We start from the raw sequence: 19,759 nt of genomic DNA, 5'->3' as shown, positions 1-19,759 counted from the left end.
GATTTCCTTCTCTAAAAATTAGACATTAGATTTTTTTTTACAACAATTGACAATGGTCTCATGGTCATCTTTTAATTCCTGATTTTTACTGAAGCCAAATTTAACCATCTGCAGTGTCAGGATTTGAAATCAAGTCTCCAGATCTTGCTCTGGCTTTCAAGTCCAGTAACAATACTGCTGCGCCACTGCCTCCCTTATCTGTGGAATATTATTACCATTATGTCCTGGATAGAAGCACAATCTCCATATAGTTGCTCCCTGGCTGTGCCCCAGGTACCATTGCGCTGATCAATGCAGCAAGTAATTCCTCTACAATTTCTGTGCTAGGGGAATCCCTTCAAATACTATTTTTATACAGCAAAGCTCACTGAGACCAATTTAACCTAATAATTACCTCACTTTTATTTGAACGGTCCTATTACAAATGATGTAATTTATCCATCTGTCCATCAGATAACACTTCCCAGCTTGGACTCCTATCAACTTATTTCAATGTTAGTGCCTAATAAAAGCAAGAAAATGGTGCAGGGTTGCCTGCAGGCTCTTGGTGTGGGGATTGGGGTCCAGAATTGGGAAGCGGAAGCTAACCCCTTGCCTTTGCTGCCAATCCTCTTCCTCCACAATACTCACTCCACCATCACTTCCCTCAACAGAGCTACTGGCCTCTGGATGGCAGCTTTTGGCGGATAGGACTTCCACCCCAGAATCCTCGACCCCAGGGAAGGCCCAGCACTGGCCTGTCAAATACCTGAGTGGAACAAGATGTGGTGGGGCCTTCTATAAAAGAGGTGACAAGGTACTCTCACCCGCTCTGCAGCCATTGGATGATATTCCAGTGGCCTCCACAAGATTCCGCCCATAAACTCCCTTGAGAGATTCTGTCAAAACTTCTAGGTGTTTTCAGCATTTTCTATTTTTATTTCATATTCTCCAACTTTGCTGTTTTACAGACACCTTCCAAGAATTTACAAGAGCATTTTATCAATGACGACCTCCACCTAATGAGCTCCATCAGTAGACATCACTGCTTCCTGTGCTACACTGTCTTGTAAAATACAAATATCAGTTTCTTGCTGCAAAGAGTAGACCTACTGGAAGAGTGAGAAAGGCTATGGGATTTGTGGTTAATGTTAGTGGTACATAATATGCTTACCTTGAACTCATTCTCCTTGTCCTTTGAACCTTTATGAAAGGGTCTATCATATCGAAAGCGGCTGACGTTGTTTACGCGGTAGAAGCTCTTGATTCGGTCCGGAACCCTCTCCATCTGAAGAACTTCCACATTCTCTGGAATTGGGCACACTGCATAAATCTGCAGATCTACACTCAAGGTCAAAGAAAACGGCACTGCAAAAACTGGTCCCAAGCATCAGCTTTCATGAACAAGGTCTACCATCATCTGCGGGATAATCACTATGTCCTCTGGTTAGCAACTAGGCAGAATTGGATTATTCAAGTAAACACTGGCAAAATACTGCAGATGCTGGAAATCTGAAATAAAAACAGAAAATGCTGGAAATATTCAGTAGGACAAGTAACATGTGCAGAGAGGGAAACAGAGTTGGTGGGGTCGATCTTGAGTCCACGCTCACTGTCCGTGCAAATGCTGGTGGGGGCTCAACATCTGGAAGTCACAGTGCTTGCTGGCAAGTTCTGAGGGTGTGAACCTGCTTTACATGAATTTGAATATATTTAAATATTATTAACCCACTCTCTCGCCAGACATTGACCCCCCCCACCCCTCCCGCACCGTATATCGACAGCACACAATGTGACATCATATAGATGTGAACCTGTCGTGGGGGTTTCCCTGGGGGTGCAAAGCTAAGTAGAACCACTGGGGGAGAGGGACATGGCCATCGTGACCTGGCAATGCCCCTTGGCAGTGCCAACCTATTAGAAGGGGCGGGCCTCAGTGGGAGCCTCAAGCAGGGGTGAATTTATTTAGATGTGGTGATGGTCGGGAGCAGATGGAGGAGCTCGGGAGAGCTGTTGGTGGTGGTGGTAGAGGTTGGGGCGGGGAGCAAGGGGCAGTGCCGACTCCGAACGGGGCAGGGAGGAGAGCCCCTGAGACCTCCGTGGTGGGCTGGGAGGGAGGTTTTTCAGGTTATGATCGCCCTTTAAAAATGACACCCCGATCTCAGTGTAGCTGGGTTTTGCCGGCATATTTAGGTCTCCCCGCAGTCCCTGTATGATGGCCTGAAACCCGCCCCCTTGATTTTTTTGGCAGTGTCATAAGATCTGGAGAGAAAGACGCCAGCTTTCTCGCAGAACCAACGCTGCCTCTTCCTTTCCAGACAGTGGTGCCATTTGCTGGGACCTGGTTCCATGAATATTTGTGCCTTACTCACATGGCCTTGCTTCATGTGTACGAATGACAAGTCAGTGATAGTTGGCTGGTCATTCCCGAGAGAGGATATCAGAGCTGAGCTTGATTATCTACATTGGGTAGGGATTAGGATGGGGAGCCCTGAATTAATTTTCTCTCCCTAGCCCAGGGCAGCTAGGACAACTGCACTGTTTCTATTTCTATCACTGTTGCTGAGATCAGCTATCCGAACAGTGCCTGGAAATTGTACCTGGGAACCTTCTGGACTGTTATGGTGAGTTATTCATAGCCCTAACCAGCTCAGTCACTGGGGAATGTGGTCAAGGTGCAAGGATACACTGTGCGTCAGACTGCAGGATAGTTTCATCTGGCTGGTTGAGATGCTGCATAGCAATGGCTTGTGGGAATTCAGTTAACATCCTCTGCTGAAAGGCCTCCAGCCTCTCATAATCGTGACCACGACACACAAACTCCTTGTTCTGGGGTCAGTGGAAAGGAAAAAAGGAAGAGTCAGACTGAAGAAACAATCAACAATTATATAAAGGGATATATTGGCTGTCTAAAAAATTTACAAACTAGAGAGTAGAAGAAACATACAAACAGCCCATTGGTATCTAAAAACAGTTAATATATTGGCCTGGAATGCTCAATACAACTGAATTATCCAAATATGTATTTCTAAATTATAAAAATGTCTGTTAAATATTATGCTGTGCATTTGTTTTCCACAAACTCACTTCTAGCTGTCATGAGTTTGGTTTTGTTTTTGAATCAGCACGCACCATTGAAACTACCAGTGTACACAGTTATCATGGGAATCTTCTCTGTACAGTAAGAAGTATTCCCACGGACCCTGAGGGAAGCTAATGTTGAACTTGCAGGGGCCCTGGCAGACATATTTAAAATGTCAGTATTCACGGGGGAGGTGCCGGATGATTGGAGGGTGGCTCATGTTGTTCCGTTGTTTAAAAAAAGGTTCCAAAAGAAATCCGGGAAATTATAGGCCAGTAAGTTTGACGTTGGTGGTGGGCAAGTTATTGGAAGGTGTGATAAGGGATAGGATCTACAAATATTTGGATATACAGGGACTTATTAGGGAGAGTCAACATGGCTTTGTGCGTGGTAGGTCATGTTTGACCAATCTATTAGAGTTTTTCGAGGAGGTTACCAGGAAAGTGGATGAAGGGAAAGCGGTGGATGTTGTCTACCTGGATTTCAGCAAGGCCTTTGACAAGGTCCCTCATGGGAGGTTAGTTAGGAAGGTTCAGTCACTGGGTATACATGGGGAGGTAGTAAATTGGATTAGACACTGGCTCAATAGAAAGGAGCAGCGCTCTGAAAGCTTGTGGCTTTTGCTACCAAATAAACCTGTTGGACTTTAACCTGGTGTTGTTAAACTTCTTTCAATGGAAGAAGCCAGAGAGTGGTTGTGGAGGATTGCTTCTCTGAGTGGAGGCCTGTGACTAGTGGTGTGCCGCAGGGATCGGTGTTGGGTCCATTGTTGTTTGTCATCTATATCAATGATCTGGATGATAATGTGGTAAATTGGATCAGCAAATTTGCTGATGATACAAAGATTGGAGGTGTAGTGGACAGTGAGGAAGGTTTTCAGAGCTTGCAGAGGGATTTGGACCAACTAGAAAAATGGGCTGAAAAATGGCAAATGGAATTTAATGCAGACAAGTGTGAGATATTGCACTTTGGAAGGACAAACCAAAGTAGAACGTACAGGGTGAATGTTAGGACTCAGAAGAGTGCAGTTGAACAGAGGGATCTGGGAATACAGGTACAGAATTCCCTAAAAGTGACGTCACAGGTGGATAGGGTCGTAAAGAGTGCCTTTGGTACATTGGCCTTTATAAATCGGAGTATCGAGTATAAAAGTTGGAGTGTTATGGTAAGGTTATATAAGGCATTGGTGAGGCCGAATTTAGAGTATTGTGTACAGTTTTGGTCACCTAGTTACAGGAAGGATGTAAATAAGGTTGAAAGAGTGCAGAGAAGGTTCACAAGGATGTTGCCGGGACTTGAGAAGCTGAGTTACAGAGAGAGATTGAATAGGTTGGGACTTTATTCCCTGGAGCGTAGAAGAATGAGGGGAGATTTGATAGAGGTGTATAAGATTTTGATGGGTATAGATAGAATGAATGCAAGCAGGCTTTTTCCACTGAGGCTAGGGGAGAAAAAAACCAGAGGGCATGGGTTAAGGGTGAAAGGAGAAAAGTTTAAAGGGAATATTAGGGGGGGGCTTCGTCACGCAGAGAGTGGTGGGAGGGTGGAATGAGCTGCCGGATAAAGTGGTAACATTTAACATTTAAGAAAAACTTGGACGGGTTCATGGATGAGAGGGGTGTGGAAGGATATGGTCCAAGTGCAGGTCAGTGGGACTGGGCAAAAAATGGTTCGGCACAGACAAGAAGGGCCAAAAGGCCTGTTTCTGAGCTGTAATTTTCTATGGTTCTAAGTCTAACAACACCAGGTTAAAGTCCAACAGGTTTATTTGGTAGCAAAAGCCACTAGCTTTCGGAACAGGCTGTTCCTGCGTCAGGTGGGTGGGAGTTCTGATCACAAACAGGGCACAAAGACACAAACTCAATTTACATGAATAATGATTGGAATGTGAGTCTTTACAGCTAATCAAGTCTTAAAGGTACAGACACTGTGAGTGGAGGGAGCATTAAGCACAGGTTAAAGAGATGTGTATTGTCTCCAGACAGGACAGCTAATGAGATTTTGCACATCCAGGCAAGTTGTGGTGGTTACAGATAGTGTGACATGAACCCAATATCCCGGTTGGGGCCGTCCTCATGTGTGCAGAACCTGGCTATCAGTCTCTGATGTGGAGATGCCGGCGTTGGACTGGGGTAAACACAGTAAGAGTTTTAACAACACCAGGTTAAAGTCCAACAGGTTTATTTGGTAGCAAATGCCATTAGCTTTCGGAGCGCTGCTCCTTCGTCAGATGGAGTGGATATCTGCTCTCAAACAAGGCATACAGAGACACAAAATCAAGTTACAGAATACTGATTAGAATGCGAATCACATGAGGACGGCCTCAACCGGGATATTGGGTTCATGTCACACTATCTGTAACCACCACAACTTGCCTGGATGTGCAAAATCTCACTAGCTGTCCTGTCTGGAGACAATACACATCTCTTTAACCTGTGCTTAATGCTCCCTCCACTCACATTGTCTGTATCTTTAAGACTTGATTAGCTGTAAAGACTCACATTCCAATCATTATTCATATAAATTGAGTTTGTGTCTTTGTGCCCTGTTTGTGATCAGAACTCCCACCCACCTGACGAAGGAACAGCAAGCTCCGAAAGCTAGGGGCTTTTGCTACCAAATAAACCTGTTGGACTTTAACCTGGTGTTGTGGGACTTCTTGCTGTGTTTACCCCAGTCCAATGCTGGCATCTCCACATCAATCTTCTCTATAGACAGCTCCCATTGATGCTGCAGTCACAGGCTATGGCCATTAGGTGGCTCTGAACCCCAGCATCATTGTGTATGTAAACAAAACTAATATTCAGCAGAGGTGGTGATGGCCTACTGGCTAGACTATTAATCCAGAAACTCAGCTAATGTTTTGGGACCCGGGTTTGAATCCCACCACTGCAGATAGTGGAACTTGAATCCAATAAAAAAACAACCTGGAATGAAGAATCTACTGATGACCGTGAAACCACTGCTGATTGTCGGAGAAACCTCTCTGGTTTACTAATGTCCTTTAAGGAAGGAAATCTGTTGTCTTTACCTGGTCTGTGACTCCAGAGCCACAGCCATGTGGTTGATTCTCAACTAGGGTTGGGCAATAAATGCTGGCCTGCCACCGATGCCCATATCCAACAAATGAATAAAAAAACCCTGTGTATTTATTGATACACAAAGATGGTGGGCACTGCCAAAGACAAAGTAAATGTCACACTATGTAAATCCATAAATTTTTGTTTATGTAGGTTACCTCAATAGATCAAGTTTTCAACTCAATGTAGTTAGAAGAAGAAATTTGATCCAATGTGCAAGAAGGCCACGGACAATATCAATTGACAATTTGATACGATACTGACTTTTAAGGGGCATCTTGACAAATACATGAATAGGATGGGAATAGAGGGATATGGTCCCCGGAAGGGTAGGGGTTTTAGTTCAATCGGGCGGCATGGTTGGTGCAGGCTTGGAGGGCCGAAGGGCCTGTTCCTGTGCTGTAATTTTCTTTGTTCTTTGACAAAGCACTGCATAACCTGCAGCACCTTGAGTCGGATTCTACTATTGGCTGGGAGTTTTCTTGGGGGTATGTAATTGCTGTGAAAAGTATTCATTTCTTGTGAAAGAAGTTTTAAAAAAATGTAATTTTATGTGCTGCCCATTTTTCATGAGGTAACAGCAATTACCAAATTATGGAAAATATAATGTCCTCTTAGTTCCCTTTTATCAGCTTACAATATCACAGAATTTGGAGACATGGCTGATGAGTGATTTCTCACTTCTATTTGCTGCTGTCCTGTTCACTGGTTTTGACCAGAAAGGTGGCTCATAACTGGGATCCAGGAATGCGAGCAGATGAATTAAGTTCCTCCAACATTGTCACAAAGTTCATTCCCTTCTTCCGAAGAAGTGCTTTCTCCTTTAATTTCCACATCTTCCCTTTCCTCCATCCCCCTATGGAAGGCTCTACCCTTGCTAGGCTCCATGTTCACTGCCCTCTGATATCTGACCTCGTGACCAGTCTCTATGGGCGGAATTTTCCATTTTGAGACTGAGTGCAATGGCGGGCAGCTCTGGTAGTGCCTTTCCTACTCCCCCCCAGAATGGCAGGATCCCATGCCAGATTTTGTTCTTGTAAGTCATTAATAATGCACAGGTGAGTTCCCCTGAGTCCCCTGGTGGAGCAACAGCTGATTTGTCTGCCTGCTATCAGCTGGTGAGTTTGAAGGTTCCGGCACCATATTTAAATACCAGTCTAGCACACTCATGTCACTTTCTCTCGCCCACCTGTTTTCACCAAACAGTGCACGATGTCAGCAACCCAAAGGAAAAGGAATAGCAGCCTCAAGAAGTCTGTTCCTTGATAGCTACCCGAGCCTTCACTCTGAGCCATCACCCATGAGATGTCCATGCCCTACTTGAATGTCTATCCATTGCATCTGAGGTCTTGATGCATCCCCTTCCAGTAAAGTGGTATACTTTTGACCCCTTTTTTTAAGAGCTTTTCATGCATTCTTGTCAGAGTCCAGCTTCCCTCTCCTTGGTCTTCCCTCTGCCTTCCATTGTTGATCTTCTTAGAACATAGAACAGTACAGCACAGAACAGGCCCTTCGGCCCACGATGTTGTGCCGAGCTTTATCTGAAACCAAGATCAAGCTATCCCACTCCCTATCATCCTGGCGTGCTCCATGTGCCTATCCAATAACCGCTTAAATGTTCCTAAAGTGTCTGACTCCACTATCACTGCAGGCAGTCCATTCCACACCCCAACCACTCTCTGCGTAAAGAACCTACCTCTGATATCCTTCCTGTATCTCCCACCACGAACCCTATAGTTCTTCATCCACTTGCTTGCCCCTCTGCCTGCCATTATGAGCCCTACCCTCTACTGTTTGCACAACCCTCCTTCCAAATTGCCCCCATTTCCTTCTTTATGCACACCACTCTTTAGCAATTGGGTTTAAGACTAACAAAATTTCACGCTTGCGTGCTAGAAAGGCCTGACGGGATGCCGGTGGGCAGCTGTTTTAATGAACATTCATGGGATGCAAATGGTATTCACATCACCAGGTAGTGGGAAGACTGACTCACCATGAACTCACCATTGGGAGAATTGCAACATGATTTTATGTTACCGGGTTTCTGACTTTTTCACCGCCACTAGTTTCTACATTCCCCCCACAAAACCCAGTGTGTGCAGGCTGGGAGAATTCCGCCCTATGTGTGAGCACAGATGACTCCTACATGTGGATGATTGGGTAAAGAAAGGATGGGGATCAGGGGCTTGGAATTTTAACTAATGTTTTCCTTCCTCGTTGGAGGGGCTGATGCCAATTGCTGCGCTCCTTTTGCCATCCAGCTGAGATCAACAAGATCACCAATAGACTGAGGATTTAACTTGGGCCTGTATGGCTCAGTATTACTCTACCTAAATTAAAACAAACTGCAACTGTTGTGTGTTAGAACATGAGCCATGGCGTGGACAAAGAGGATCTTGCATTTCTATGAGGTCAGCTCTTGGGTATAAAATATAAGAACATAAGAACATAAGAAATAGGAGCAGGAGTAGGCCATCTAGCCCTTCGAGCCTGCCCCGCCATTCAATAAGATCATGGCTGATCTGAAGTGAATCAGTTCCACTTACCCGCCTGCTCCCCATAACCCTTAATTCCCCTACCGATCAGAAATCCATCTATCCGTGACTTAAACATATTCAACGAGGTAGCCTCCATCACTTCAGTGGGCAGAGAATTCCAGAGATTCACCACCCTCTGAGAGAAGAAGTTCCTCCTCAACTCTGTCCTAAACTTTATTTTGAGGCTGTGCCCTCTAGTTCTGGTTTCCTTTCTAAGTGGAAAGAATCTCTCCACTTCTACCCTATCCAGCCCCTTCATTATCTTATATGCCTCTATAAGATCACCCCTCAGCCTTCTAAACTCCAACGAGTACAAACCTAATCTGCTCAATCTCTCCTCATAATCTACACCCCTCATCTCCGGTATCAACCTGGTGAACCTTCTCTGCACTCCCTCCAAGGCCAATATATCCTTTCGCAAGTAAGGGGACCAAAACTGCACACAGTATTCCAGCTGCGGCCTCACCAATGCCTTGTACAGATGCAGCAAGATTCTCTGCTTTTATATTCTATCCCCCTCGCGATAAATGCCAACATCCCATTTGCCTTCTTGATCACCTGTTGTACTTGCAGACTGAGTTTTTGCAACTCATGCACTGGATTTGAACTAACATACAGAAATTGCCATAGGGCCAATAGGGGCAACAGCCTTGTCTCCTCTCTCTCAACAAAGTTGAGACCTGTTTGTGGTTTGAAAACCCATCAGAAGATCTCATTGCTGTAAACTGAGAATTTTAAAAAGGATCCCAATTCAACACCTCTGTCTTCGAGAGAAACGAGGATCAATCAATCACAATTGCAGAGTGACTGCTTCAGTGAGAAGCCAAAGTACCATAAAACCCAACCCGAGAGAATTCTTCAACTCTAATATGTTGTCATAATACACAGCTTCCATTTTCTGTTGACAGTGGAAGAAAAACTAGTGGTGTGAAAAAGCATTCAGACAATTGTGAATAATTTTTCTGACTTTACCTATTTGTTTACTTGGCCAAGTTCTAACACCTGATGCATTGTAAAGTGTTACTTCTTTTTGTGCATGACTGGGAAGTTTTTTTGCATTAGTGAGCAGTTGAACATGTCCATACATTTTAAACATTTTTGTTAATAATTTCTGTACCTTTACCTGAGTTTTAGTAATAAAACTCCTTACCTGTTAGCTCGATTCTTACAATGAACTGTACAGTTTAGTACATATGGAATTGGGAATTTCACATTAAAAAAAAATTCAATTCTGTTATAACCAACCCAAGGGTGGAACAAAGAGAGGAGTCAGCTCACCCCTCCTAATCTAGTCATAACAGTCAGTTACAAAATTGAGAATTGGTTTGATAGCACATGTGCACAGGAGGCTACTCCAGCCCTTCTAAAAAAATATAGCACTGGGAAAATAGGCCATTTTTGTCTGCTATGCATACCCAGGTTACTGGATGGTCACTGTCAAAACCAGTAATAGGCAGGACACCTGACCCTGCAGCAGAAACCAACTATTGGGGCTGGACACCCGACAGTACAGCAGAAATTAGGACTTGGGAGAAATCAACTGGTATGTCTCAAAGTGAGTATGTCCATGTGATTCTGATTCTATGCAGTTCCAGTGTACTATCTGGTTAGCAGCACTACTTCAAGTAAGATTTGCTATCTTAGACTTGACAAACTTTCACTGTACTAACCATATAACCACTAGAGGACAGTCTAACCACATGGGCTATGAAAGGAATTGCATTTATTTAAAAAATACACAAACTGACACACAAACATAACACCCATAGGCACATTCAGCATCCAAACAGAAAAGCACACACAGAGACAGCTCATAGAAAGCCATCCAGCACACACATTCAACACACACACACACACACACATTCAGTAAACACACAGACATCAAATTGACCAAAAATACTGTTTTGTCTACCTGAAATCTGTTGGTTTTCCTGTGCAAGGACTTGTTCATGACAGATTGGGCGCCAAAGTCTCCGACCTCGCTCCAGCAGGAGCATGGCATGAACGGCCGGTAAGATTACGCCCAAAGTCTTTTGACCAGATAGGGGAAATGGTCAAAGATCATTTTAACCCCAACCTTCAATCATCATGTTGAGGTATAAATTTAATTCTGCTCTCAGGGAAGACCATTTCTGGTTTCATGGCCAGATTGAGAAGGTTAGTACATCACAGTGAATTTGGCTCAGCTTTTGGGGAAAATATTGAGAGACCGTTTGGCCTGTGGGATCAACAGTCTCACAATACAAAAAAGCTGCTGGCTGAGACTAAAATCTCTTTGGAAAAAGCTGCACAGATGACCCAGGTGATTGAATGTGCTGAGCAGGGTACAAGTGAATTATAAAAAGTGTACCCAATGAGGTGAAACATTTGTGGCAGGAAATGGCTGCTGGGAGCAACAGCCCAAGTTAAGATGCAGCAGAGCCTAAGAGGGATTGTACAGCACTGGAGGAGGAAGCTGGTTTTCGTTGTCGGGGGGAGCATTTATGAGGAACTTGCCGGTGCAGAAATTATGTATATTTCCGTTGCAAGAGGAAGGGTCTTTTATAAGCATGGTGCAGAATGAAGCAGGCAGGACAGAACACGCAAAAAATAAAATCAACAGTTAGTTTAATACCATTATAGAAATTGGATGAGGAGCCCAACAAGGGATCTGAATTGTATACTTTAAATCAGGTCCAACTCAGCAAGGTGCCATCTATAGAAATTGTCTTGATAGTCAATGGCAGATCTCTTAAAATGGAGGTTGACACAGGAGCTGCGATCAAAATCATAGGGGAGCAATCATTCTGATAACTTTAAAAAGTCTGCAACCCTTGAGGTTGAGTAATTTCATGCTGAATTTTATGTACTCAGTCTTTGAAAATATGACTAGCCTGTTTCTAGCCACTGGAGGCAGTGGGAGGGGCTTAATTCACCAGATAGCCAGCAGCTCAAGTTGGAGTCACAAATGCGCATGCGCAGAAAAAGCTAAAAAAAAAGCAGCTCTCCTGACAGAACACCCCCAACCCCAGGCCAGATACAGCCTCCCCCTCTCCCCCCACGGAGATTGGAGACCGCCCCCCCTCCCCCACCCCCCAACATTACTGACTCTCTTGCACATGGCCCCCTCATCATCCCCTGGACCCGATGGCTGACTGACATGACCCTCTCTCTCTCCTGCCCCTCGATCATTACAAAAGCACAAATTCCACAGCCCCTGCCCCTCCATCAGCACACCTCCAAGGCAACAAGGCAAATTGCATTAATATCACTAGAATGCTCTAATGGGTGCGACTCGCCCAAACTGCCTGCAGCTGATCTGCCCTCACAAAGCAGTGCTCCATAAAACCGCCCAAGGATGGACAGACAGGCAGGCAGTGCAGGAAGAAATGGCCTCCAGGAAGACAGCTCCCCGTTTTTCTAATGCAGATCTTGCCAAGTTGCTGGAGGCAGTAGAGGCAAAGGCGGGACACCGTCTTACCCCCAGCAGGACACTGTCCCAGGGGAAGAGATGGAAATGCAGCCTGGGAGGCGGTGGCAGCATCAGGGCACTGGCCAGGAGAACAGGGAAGCAGTGCCACAGAAAAACTGAATGAGCAAGGGTGAGTGTTTAACCTCATCGAGCATCTTCTCCCAAATGACCCCCAGATCCCCCAACCCCTGACCCTGAAGCACCTCCCTCCACCCCCCCCCCCCCCACCCCACCAAGAGTATCACAACCTTTGCCCTCTGAGGGCCACCTCCTGATACCCTGCAGGACTCGTGCCATTAGATTTTACATGGGTCCTTCTGTCCCTACAGGAGAAGAATCCCCATAATTGCCAGGAAAGGGCGAAGACAGGAGATGGTGTGCCTGAGATTCGGGTTCTCACCCCCTTTGAGGAGCGGGCACTGGAGTTTGCGGGAGAGGTGGGATCTGCACCATCAGTGACAGCATGGTCAGGCTGGAGCATAGAAGTGAGCACCTGCCAGTCCTCCACTCGTTGGAGATGTCTCAAGTAAGTTGCATACAGCCCAGATTCTTGTCCCTCCCTTGTACTTAACTTTGTGTCTGTGTTGCAGGAAGGAACCCCGCACGCCTGGGCCATCTGGCATTGTGGCCCCCACTGTTGCTCCCACCCATCCTGCTCCGGCAGCTCGAAGGACTCCTCGGAGGAAGCCGATGAAGGGACTTCAGAGGCCGGCAACAATTTTGCGTCAGTTTCCACCTCGCAATTCACCATCCCAGAGACTCTCCCATTGGTGGGGTCAAGTTAGTGGCGAGGAATCTCTGGTGCGTACGACACAGCTGCTGATATACATCGGGTGGAGGAGGGAATGTCCAAGGCTTCTGGCATGCAGGGGCCTGCTGGAGGTGAGGACTCAGCTGGTCCCAGGCTACATGCTGGGCCTCTGCGATCACTTCTCCCTCAGCTGCTGGAGAAGCAGCTGCTGGGGCTGACAGCAACACTGGACCGACTGCTGGGCTGCTGGGAGGAGTCCCAAAGCTTTCAGGCTGACCACCTATTGCCTGTCTTGTGTGGTTCCCAGGCCAACACTGCAAGGGTGGCATCCATGGTGGAAAGCCTGGGGCAGGAAATTCACACCGTGAGTGGCAGGGTCCATGCGATGGCTGAGTTACCAGCAGGCCACGGCAAAGTCCCAGAGGGATACGGCTGAGTCACAGCAGGCCGCAGCTAAGGGCCTCAATAGGCTTCTTGCGATTCTGCAGCCCATGGCTGAGAGGCTCGAGAGTTAACAGAAGACCCAGCAGGACAGCGCTTAGACACAGCGGGTTATGGCTGCAGCCCTTGAGAAGAAGGCCCACTCACGGAGGGTCATGGCCGAGAGGCTTGCAGGAGACCCAGCAGGCCAGCGCCGAGACACAGCAGGCTATGGCAGCAGCCTTTGAGAACTTTAAGAACGTGGCCCACTCAGAGGGTCATGGCTGAGGGGCTGCAGAGCATGGCCCAGTCTCAGAGGGCACTTGCTGCTGACATTGAGAGGTGGCCCCGACTCAGAAGGCCATTGCAGAGGGCTTGGCCACCGTGGCAAGAATGCAGGTGGTCCTACTGAACTGGCAGGGCCAGATGATGCTGGAGCTTCTGGAGTTCACTGCACAAGCACCGCCGTCCCATGGAGTGACCCAGGGGCCCCCAGGAACCCTAAGGGAGGAGGAAGGGCTCGAGCCTATGCTGGGGCTTTCCACCATGGAGACTGGTACTGTGCACCTGACTTCCCGCTTCCTGACACTGGGACATCTCAAAAACCCAAAATGGAACATGGCTGCCACGAATCAACCCCCGCCCCACCCCAAGCAGCACAGAGCAGTTTGAAAGCAGAGACTTACCTCCTCACTCACCCTCACTGCTCAAGCAGTGAATGGGACTTTTTTACTTGGTGTTTTCCTGACTGATCTGGCTACAGTGAATGAGGTCGTTAATGCAGGTGAGCTGGGATGATTGGGAGTGAAGCTTGCTAATTAAATTATGATGAATGCAAAAAAAAATGCAAATTGACGCTTTGGCCATTTTGGGTGGGGTGCTGATTGCACCAATTTTTTTCTTGGTAAAATGGGAATGGACGCGAAAACCATTCCCGCTAATTGCATCACACCTGATTTTATGACTTTTTCCAGCCACAAAACAGGCATGATGAGATTGTAAAATTCCGCCCATTATTTCCTCCAGAGACAATTGTTTTGCTTGAGAGAGTCTTTCACATTCTCCAGTGAATGCTAAACAGATTAAGCAGTGGACGGACCGGGACCCTGTTCCATCTCAGGTGAAGAGCTTCCTTATGCGAGGATGCTGAATTGAGACCATATGCAAAGTGGAAAGATGAGCTGAGTGTGCAGAATGGTTAGATCCTTGGGGGTCCAGAGCGGTCATCCCAACCCCCGGTCATTCACAAGTCTTGGATGAAGTTCATGAGGCTCACCCAGGTACCGAGGGGTGGGGGAGAGGTGGAATGGAACCCACATGCAACAACACAGGCCCCTAGTGACCAAAGCGCTTGGTGATCAGGGCCTTGCTCGTTGCCCTTGCATGCCTGACTCTTGCTGCCGCCAGTCCTTCAGCACCTGGGTGGTGTTGTTCATCATCATCGTCTCCTCCTCCTCTTCTGCCTCCGCCTGCTGGGCGGCCTCCTCCTTAGCGATGCCCGGCTGGTCAGCCTCCATGTCCTCCTCCTCTAAAAGGTCACCTTGCTGCTGTATCAGGTTGTGTCGGGCACAGCACACGACCACAATGCGGGATGATATCAGGGGATTATATTAGAGGGCCCCGCCAGAGCAGTCCAGGCACCTGAACTGCATTTTAAGGAGCCCTATGCACTGCTCCACTATTGAACGGATGACAACATGGGCCTCATAATATCGGGTCTCCACTTCAGTCTCAGGCTTCCGTACGGACATCATCAGCCAAGTCCGAAGCGGGTACCCCACGTCCCCCACAAGCCATCACCCTGGGCTCCTTCTCAAAGGTCTCCGGGACATCTGAGCTCCTCAATTTGAAGCTGTCATGCACACTGCAGGGTGCCTGGCACAGACGCGCATGATGTGCAGCTGATGGTCACACACCAACTGCATGTTTATTGAATGGAAGCCCTTTCTGTTCGTCAATCTTCCTGGATTCTTCACTGGGGCCTTGAGGGCAATGTGGGTGCACTCTACAATCCCCTGCACATTTGGCATTCTTGCGATGGCCGTAAATCCTGCAGCCCAGGCTTCCTGCTGCGCCTGGTCTAAGTCAAATTTAATATACTGGCCAACCTGGGCACACAGGGCATCTGTGAACTGCTTCACACACTTGTGGATGGATAATTGGGAAATGCCATAAAGGTCTCTACTTGCGGTCTGGAAAGACTTGGTGGCATTAAAGTTTAAGGCTGCCGTCACTTTCATCATTACCAGGAGTGGAGGGTGGTTTGGGGAAGGGGAGGAGAGACAGATGAAGAGGTTAAAGAACTCTGCTTGCCCCCAGCCCAGCAACACACTCTCCACAGTCCTCCAGCAACACATACTTCCCATACCCACCCCCTCATAGCAACACACACTCCCCAGTACCCGCCCCCCCCCAAACACACACCCAGAACCCATACAGTCATCGCTACAGACAGTGCTGCTTGACAAGTCCAGAGAGTTTCTTCAGAGAGTTTCCAGCCCATCCCCCACCAGCAAAAGTGCTTGCTGCTGCCAGCACTAGGACCCAGAGTCAGCGCTCTGACTCAAGGTCAGCGCTCTGACCGGGTCCGTGCTGAGAGGCCGAAGTTGGACCCCATGAACAACAGCAGCACCCTCCCCCCCCACACACTCGCAGGCCCCCCGACCCAAAATGAAACATGGCTGCCACGAAACAACCCCTCTCTGAGCAGCACAGAGCAGTTTGAAAGCAGAGACTTACCTCCTCACTCACCCTCACTGCTCAAGCAGTGAATGGGACTTTTTTTACTTGGTGTTTTCCTGACTGATCCGGCTACAGTGAACGAGGTCGTTAGCGCAGGTGAGCTGGGACGATTGGGAGTGAAGCTTGCTAATTAAATTATGATGAATGCAAAAAAATGCAAATTGACACTTTGTCCGTTTTGGGTGGGGTCCCGATTGCACCAATTTTTCTTGGTAAAATGGGAATGGACACGAAAACGGGCATCATTCCTGCTAGTTGTATCACACCTGGTTTTATGACTTTTTCCAGCCGCAAAACAGACATGATGAGGTTGTAAAATTCTGCCCATTATTTCCTCCAGAGACAATTGTCTTGCTTGAGAGAGTCTTTCACATTCGCCAGTGAATGCTAAACAGATTAAGCAGTGGACGGACCGGGACCCTGTTCCATCTCAGGTGAAGAGCTTCCTTATGCGAGGATGCTGAATTGAGACCATATGCAAAGTGGAAAGATGAGCTGAGTGCGCAGGATGGTTAGATCCTTGGGGGTCCAGAGCGGTCATCCCAACCCCATGTCATTCACAAGTCTTGGATGAAGTTCATGAGGTTCACCCAGGTTTCTCTTGAATGAAAGGTTTCGCCAGGTTGTATGTTTGGTAGCCTAATATGGATCAGGACGTGGAGAACAAGGTGAAATCCTGTTCTGCCTGTTCGATTAACTAGGAAATGGCGCCACCAGTGGACTGTACTCCAGGAGAGGATGAAGGACATTCATTCACAGATACTCAACCTACTCCTGCGCCCACAAGTCCAGTTCTACTGAAAAAACCTCACCAGCGGTACTGCACAGGTCACAGCATGGTTACAAAGCTCCTGAAAGACTGACATATAGTTGAGACATGAGGTTCATTATGTTTCTTTCCTCAAGGAGAATTATAATTAAGGGGGAGAAGTGTTATAGCAAGCATCTTTCTATTTGAATGTATATACTGATGTCTAATGGGTAGGAGCATGTGTTCGACTACCTTTTTGTAGCCAAGTTACCACAATAACATATAACCTCATAGATGTTTCAATCAAGTCAATGCTTCTCTACAAACTCACTCACATGATCCTTATATTAGAGTCTGGGTTCAAGCTCAATGGGATTGATGGTCAGTGCACAAGGTTTTGGTGCAGGGGCTAAAGACGCTGGCTTTGCCTTTGCGATGTTCAATTGGAAGAAATTGCGGCCTATTCAAGACAGCACATTGAACAAGTAGGCTGACAATACAGAGACAGTGATGGGAGAGGTATGATGGATAGGTAGAGAACAATGAAATCAGAGCTTAAGTCTTTGGCTTTGGATGATGTGATAAGTGGCTGTATGTGCAGGTGGGGGTGCGGGGAAGTAGGGGGGCATTAAGGACAGATCCTTGGCTGACTCTGGAGGTAATGGCCAGGAACAGAAATGGAAAGTGAGTTTCTGAGATGAGACAATGAAATTTAATATGAAGGAAGTAATTGGAACCAGGATCTGGTTTGAGTCTGCGTTGAAATAAGTGGAGGAGTCTTAGTTCAGATTGTGGAAAGTAACCTGAATTTGAAGTGAGGGTGTTAGGTGGAATCAGTGCAACACTATCCAGAATAATTGCCTTGGAGGCGACCTCTGCTGGGTAGATACCATTGTGCCTGGCCCATGCTATCCACCATGGTGTAGCAGGATGATTTTAATTGGAAGAGACAAATGTTCAAGAAGCTGGAGGGGAAGGAACATTTAGTTTTCCATTGGAAGGTTGAGCTAGGGCAGAATAACTTTCTTTATTGATATTTCCCTGTGATCTGTCAGAGCAATCGGGAAAATTAAATGCTTAGGGAAAGAAAAAAGCCTCTGAAGATGCACCAAACACAAGGCATGGATAATAGTAAACAGGACTTACCCGCAGGTAAAATGGAAACTTCCTTCCATAAAACCCAACCCTAAAGAATTCTGGTTCCAGGCGCTGGTGTTCTAATATGTTGTCATAATATGCAGCTTCCATTTTCTGTTAACAGTGGAAGAAAAACTGGTGGTTAGAGCCTAATTCCACAAGACTGCAACCCTAAAAATGGAATGGTTTGAAAAAAGAGCTTTCTATTACCAATACTTCAGTAACAATCTGACTTTTCTTTACTGTAGGTGCTATCTCCTGTAGAGCGCAGTTCCACAAACATTGGTAGCCCTTCAGCCTCCTCACTCAGCCAATCATCATGTGAGAATCTAGACAGTGGTTTTCATGAGGCTGGTCAACAGTAGTGGGCATCACTATCAAGCCCTATCCCATTCTTGCTCATGATCTACATAGGAACAGCAGGTAGTCATTCAACCACTCGAGCCTACATTGCTGTGACTGATCTGTATCTCAATCTATCTATCCACCTTTTGAACAAAAATTTCACGACACCCTTAGTTAATAGTAGACACAAAAATGTATGTTGTCCAGAAACACATAGCCTGGCTGATTTTCCCCTTCCATTGCTTAGGGTTTCTATTGCACCATGATTATCTACCAAGACTGAGATCTTAATCCTAATCTTACATGGGCAGGGAATGAAGCCTAGAACCTTTAGTCTGTGTTTAAGTACCACACTAGGTACTCTTTTTACTTAAGGCTACAGGGGAATCCTCTCAGTGATGTGGCTAAACATACTGTTTCTATGCCACTGTATAAGGGAAACATGCCATTCTGTTCTCTTGGTTAGTGGCTATGCTCACAGAAAGTGCAGGAAAGAGAATCATGGCTAAAATGCCCTCCTTCTGAATGTGACAACCTCTTGGTTCTTAGAATCACTCCTTAAATGAATTCTCCCTTTGGAAGGGAAACAGGATTCTGACTGGCTGCTTTTTTCCCCTGAAACATCAGGGGGGCGATTTTCCAAATCAGAAACTAAGTGTCCAACAGGTGGGAAAACTGGATAAATTTCTGACACTCTGTGCTTTACAGAGTTCGCCAGGGGATTCATGGCTGTGAGAGGGGTGGTGGGGAGGGGGTGGGCAGGACCTAATCCCACCCGAGAGGCCAGCATCAACACGTTGAGTGGGCCACTGCACATGCGCCGGTCTCCCGAGAGGGAGACATGCACATGAGCACTGCCACCCCTCCCCCTCCTCCCCACAATCACCGGCCTCCTGATGTCATCCCTGATTCCCCCTCCCGATTGTCAGCTTGCCTGAGCCCCCCTCAGGCCCCTCCCCCTTGGCACTGCCTGGTGGGCTGTGCCAGGGTGTCCAGTGGGCACTGCCAGGCTGACAGTGCCAAGGGGCAACCCCTTGCTCCCAGCCTCAATGGCCTCTGTCTCCACCAGTGAGGTCATCATTCCCGCCCCCCCCCCCCCCCTCCCATTGATGGGGACCAGCTGGTGGTAACCTCTCCCGGAGAGGTCAGAAACATTAGCGAGCCTGGACGATACCATCCTGGGCTTGCTAATGAATGAAATTCCAATTTCCGTATGGTAATCAGACTCGCGCTGATTTCCGGTGCAAGGCTGATTACGATTTTAAAAATTGGCCTGGGAAAGTCGTGATTGGCTTGACGCCAGTTGCCAATCCCACTACAGGCCCCTGCTAATATTTCTCGGCCCGCTGTGCTACCTCGAGCAGCAGAGCAGGTCGGGAAAATTGGGCATCAAATATGAGAAAAGAGTTGTTCATTAATCAGTGTTAGGGTAACTGACGTCAGGGATCTTTACAGCCAACACCCTATTCTGTGTAGGCCCTACG

The 19,759-nt window shown here is 47.0% G+C and overlaps 1 protein-coding gene across 4 annotated transcripts in view; it reads right to left on the bottom strand.

Annotated features, from left to right (window-relative positions):
• The window catches only part of dock3 (dedicator of cytokinesis 3), a 1,050,162-nt gene that overhangs the window by 99,075 nt on the left and 931,328 nt on the right, over positions 1-19,759 (bottom strand). For all 4 annotated transcript variants that reach the window (XM_078209344.1, XM_078209345.1, XM_078209346.1 and 1 more), the window contains 3 exons: positions 17,940-18,044; positions 2,667-2,808; positions 1,154-1,320 (listed from right to left, as the gene is read on the bottom strand). In XM_078209344.1, coding sequence (XP_078065470.1) covers positions 1,154-1,320; positions 2,667-2,808; positions 17,940-18,044 — 414 coding nt within the window. The remainder of the gene's footprint in view (positions 1-1,153; positions 1,321-2,666; positions 2,809-17,939; positions 18,045-19,759) is intronic.

The sequence above is a fragment of the Mustelus asterias genome, chromosome 3 (assembly GCF_964213995.1).
Source record: "Mustelus asterias chromosome 3, sMusAst1.hap1.1, whole genome shotgun sequence".
Lineage (NCBI taxonomy): Eukaryota > Metazoa > Chordata > Chondrichthyes > Carcharhiniformes > Triakidae > Mustelus > Mustelus asterias.
This window is presented reverse-complemented; position numbering and strand designations above follow the sequence as displayed.